The 3,255-nt window shown below is 32.2% G+C and overlaps 1 protein-coding gene across 3 annotated transcripts in view; it reads left to right on the forward strand.

The window, feature by feature from the left end:
- LOC117174852 (major facilitator superfamily domain-containing protein 8) overlaps positions 1-3,255 on the forward strand; it is a 39,033-nt gene that overhangs the window by 9,137 nt on the left and 26,641 nt on the right. For all 3 annotated transcript variants that reach the window (XM_033364243.1, XM_033364242.1, XM_033364246.1), the window contains exon 3: positions 318-463. Coding sequence is in view for 2 of the 3 variants with exons in the window: in XM_033364242.1 (XP_033220133.1) it covers positions 432-463 (32 nt within the window). In the remaining variant the exon portion in view is untranslated. The remainder of the gene's footprint in view (positions 1-317; positions 464-3,255) is intronic.

Raw genomic sequence — 3,255 nt, forward strand, 5'->3', positions numbered from 1 at the left:
AAATTAAATTAAACTTACAAATTTTTTTCAAATAAAATTTTTGTGATCAGAAGCAATGAAGTATGACATTTCCTTGAAATACTACTTTGTAATTTGCAAGTGTTTATCTGCAAATTGTATTATAATGCGTATCACATTGAAAACAACTACGTTGCAAAAAGTTTCCGCTCATTAGTATCAAGAAATATAACTTTTAAAACAATTGAAAAATATTAGAGAAACTTGATGAGATTGTTAGATCAATTTTTCATCATCATTTGTCATATAAGTTTTCATAATTCTTTTTTATTTTTATAATTTTTCGTCTCTTATTTTAGATCTGTCTCGCCGTCTGATTGACGGATGTCTGATTAATTCTGCTGATATACGCGGATCGACCTACAAATATTGTATTCACAACTATTAATAACTAAATAACTATTAGTTTCAATATGGACTGGTACAAGAAACTTTACCGGAAAAAGTAAGCTATTTTTATCAACAGATAACTTTCAAAACCAATGAACCAATGCACTTGATAACATTTAATACGTTTTCTGGTGATAAATTTTAACAAAGTTTTCGAATATTGCTAAAGATTTTTACTTTTCAATGTTTTTTTCCGTTTAAATTCTCACTGAATTAATATAACCCAATAAGAAAAAACCAACTGTTTTTAGTTAAAATTTAATTTTTCTTGTTGCGAAGTATATTATTCTATTTTTGTTCGGAATTGTACAAGTTGGGTTACCAATTCTACTATTTGGTTGAAAATTCAATTATTTTGTTTAAAATGCAACTATTTTGTTAAAATGTAATCTCTCTTTATTTGTTTATATTCTCTCCCTATTGCGAGTTTGAGAGTCTTTACATAACCATTACAAGTATTCTTGCAAACTTTTTTTTTTGAAAAAAATTCAACTACTATAGGTTGAAATTTGAAATACTTGGTTAAAAAGTAATTTTTTGGTTGAAGATTCATCTCTGATATTTTGTTGAAAATTAATCGTTCTAAGTGACAATTGAACGATTCTCTTTTTGGTTGAAAATTGATGTTTTTTAACAATATAGCTGTTTTGGTTGAGGATTCAACTATTTGGTTGTAAAATAACTTTTTTGTTAAACATTGAAATTTTCAGGTTGGAAAATTCAACTATTTTGGAGAAAACACGTCATTTTTAATTGAAAATTCAACAATTGGGCGTTATAGGCTCATAACAAGGTGGTTTTGCATACAAAGTTTAATTTTTAACTAAATATTTAAATTTGTTACCAAAATAGTTAATTTTTCAACCAAAAATATAAATTTCCAATAAAAAAAGTCAAATTTCAACCAGTTAGTTCAATTTTATACCCAATTGTTGAATTTTCAATTAAAAAAATACGTGTTTTCTCCAAAATAGTTAAATTTTCCAACCCGAAAATATGAATGTTTAACAAACAAGTTAATCAACAAGTATATATATATATATTTTTTTTCTTTCTTTTTTTTCCTTCTTCATGTTAAGTGTAATGGAAAAAGCATCACTCAGGGGGGGGGGGGGCGTTTTTAAAGTCCCTGAAAAATATATCACGTATTTTGCGAATTGCCCCTAGAGGGCTATTTAACGCTAACTTTTCAGGGGGATTTTTATTCGCATAACATGGTGGGTTTGAATGAAAATATCATACATCACGTATAGGGTTACCAATGTCTTCACGTGGAATTCAATAAAGACGTGCCTAACCCTACTTTCGATGTTATTTTTTTTTAATTGCACCATTAAGCCATTTCCCTTTCGGGGTAGGCGTGACCTCACGAAGTCTTTATGTAAGGTTCCCCACTTGGGTCCATTAGTGGCCAAGGTCTTTTGTTTCAGGCGTCATTCACTCTACTGACACCCTCTTTTTAAACTATTTGCCGGCATACTTTCCTGTCCTGGCATACTTCTCTAGCTTCTTTTATGTCCATGCATTTTTTCATACAGGCTCTCGTGTTCTGTGACTTCTTATGTCTCTTCACACATTCTAACCATTCTTTCCGCGGTCTACCTCTGGGCACGCTGCCATTTACTTTACCTTGATACACTTGTTTCGTTAGTCGTTCATTTGGTATTCTCTCAACATGTCCGAACCATCTTAACCGATTTCTTTTCCATGTGTCTACTACCGTCTCTTCTGCACCACATTCTTTTAGAATTATCTCGCTACTTACTTTGTCAATCAGGGGTTTCCTGCATATTATGTGCATGAATCTCATGTCAATTGTGTTCATTTTACTTTTATCTTTTTCTTGATAAGTTCATGTCTCGCTTCCGTATAGTAAAGTCGGTGCAAATATAGAATTATGTATTGCCATTTAAGTTTGATTTGGTATATTTTTACTTCTGATAAGGGGACCTGCTCTACCAATAACCTTCTTACCTTCATTTACTTGTCTATCTAATTCCTCATCTATCTTCCAGTCCCTAGTAAATAAGCTACCAAGGTATACGAACTTATCAACTTGTTCAATTCTCTCATCATTTAATAAAATATTGCATAGCGTTTTCTCACTCTTTCCTTCGAACACCATAGTTTTTGTTTTATTCGCGTTAATTTTGAGGCCCATGCTCTTCATGCTTGCATATAGTTTATTCAACATTCTTTGTAAGTCTTCGATAGACTCTGCCAGAACAACCTTATTATCTACGAACGCTAACCCACATACCCTTACTGTTTCGAGATCCACACCCTTTTCGTCGAAAAGAACCATTCTTAAACACTTGTCCATAAATAATATAAATAACCATGAAGACATAACGCATACGTTTACTTCTATCTACCCTGTCAAATACTTTTTCTAGGTCAACAAATGCACAGAAAACTTTTTTTCCTACTCTTAAACTTTTTTCTGTTATTTGCCTTAAGCTAAATATTTGATCCGTACATGACCTTCCTGGCATAAACCCACTTTGGACTTCCCAAATCTTTGCTTCTGTTATTTTCATTACCCTACGAATAAGTATTTTTGAATATATTTTACTTACGGCGCTTAATAAGCTAATCCCTCTGTAATTATTGCAGTCGCTTTTATCTCCCTTTCTTTTGTATATTGGTACGATAATCGCATTTTTCCAATCGTCTGAAACGTCTCCCATCTCGAAACATAAATTTATCAATTCGCAAACTCTATGTGATATGTACTCACCACCGTGTTTAAGGTGGCTTGGGCGTTTGGTGCCGTACAATGTGGGGGGCACTGTGGGGGCTATCTATCATGCGATCAGTCTTTATTTGAATTTTATTGATATACGC

Source organism: Belonocnema kinseyi, chromosome 6 (genome assembly GCF_010883055.1).
Source record: "Belonocnema kinseyi isolate 2016_QV_RU_SX_M_011 chromosome 6, B_treatae_v1, whole genome shotgun sequence".
In the NCBI taxonomy this organism is placed as follows: Eukaryota; Metazoa; Arthropoda; class Insecta; order Hymenoptera; family Cynipidae; genus Belonocnema; species Belonocnema kinseyi.